This window comes from Opisthorchis viverrini (genome assembly GCF_000715545.1).
Source record: "Opisthorchis viverrini unplaced genomic scaffold scaffold12555, whole genome shotgun sequence".
NCBI lineage: Eukaryota > Metazoa > Platyhelminthes > Trematoda > Opisthorchiida > Opisthorchiidae > Opisthorchis > Opisthorchis viverrini.
In genome coordinates, this window is record NW_008757539.1 from 1 (window position 1) to 878 (window position 878).

Consider the following 878-nt stretch of genomic DNA (forward strand, 5'->3'; position numbering starts at 1 on the left):
GAAAGGGTGTTACAGCCGAACGATTATCTCATCTACCAAGTATTTTATCGAAAAGCGAGAGCGAATGATGCATGGAATCTCGCTTTACCCCCGAACTCCGCTCGCTCTCGATTGGTTGGCTAGTTCTCGAACTTGCTTTAATTCTAGAACACAGCCAACTGCTTCCGGTTGAATGCTACAAAGTCGAGTGAAAATCTAATTTCTGGACCAGCGATCCACTCGCTTGTTTTGTTGGTTTTATGCGGATCCGTTGTCTCCTATGACCTAGCTGAAGCATCTCTTTTCTCTCAACAGGTTACACTTTGAAGCACAATACCCGGTGCTCTTAACTTTCATCGCAATATCATCAGTATGATACGTCACATATCCGCCCACGTTGTGATTCTCTGTCAGTTGCTGTTTATCGAGGCTTATCCCCGTCGTGCCACATTCGAGCTTCCTGATGGCGAGGAAGTTTGTTTCTACGCGGATGTACGTCCACAGAAATATGTGTTCATGTATCAAGTGATTTATGGTGGACAACTGGATGTCGATTTCGTACTGAAGGAGGAGCCGAATCGCGTGATTTCTTCTGTCGAACGAACTTCTCATGATGAGGTCCCGTTCACCGCAGAACGGAATACCACCTATTCTTTCTGTTTCAACAATCAGTTCTCTATTTCGGCGCACAAACTAATCTATTTCGAGCTTCATCCGGAAAGTTTCGAATCTCTGGCAGAGGAAGCGGGCGAAGCACCACACGCCACGGTACTCAGCTCCGTTGAGACCAGTGCCGAATTGGTTCATCTGTATCTTTCCAGGGCGGAATCGATGCAGATTGAATTTAAAAACCGTGAACTCGGTGATCGCCTCGTTGCCGAGGATCTGAATACGGCTGT

At 46.7% G+C, this 878-nt stretch overlaps 1 protein-coding gene across 1 annotated transcript; it reads left to right on the forward strand.

Moving 5' to 3' along the window:
- Positions 1-351: 351 nt before the first annotated feature.
- Positions 352-876, forward strand: T265_16115 (hypothetical protein; the record flags this gene model as incomplete). Its single annotated transcript, XM_009179632.1, has 1 exon — positions 352-876. A coding segment is annotated over one exon (525 nt), but the record flags the coding sequence as incomplete, so codon positions are not given.
- Between the last annotated feature and the right edge of the window lie 2 nt (positions 877-878).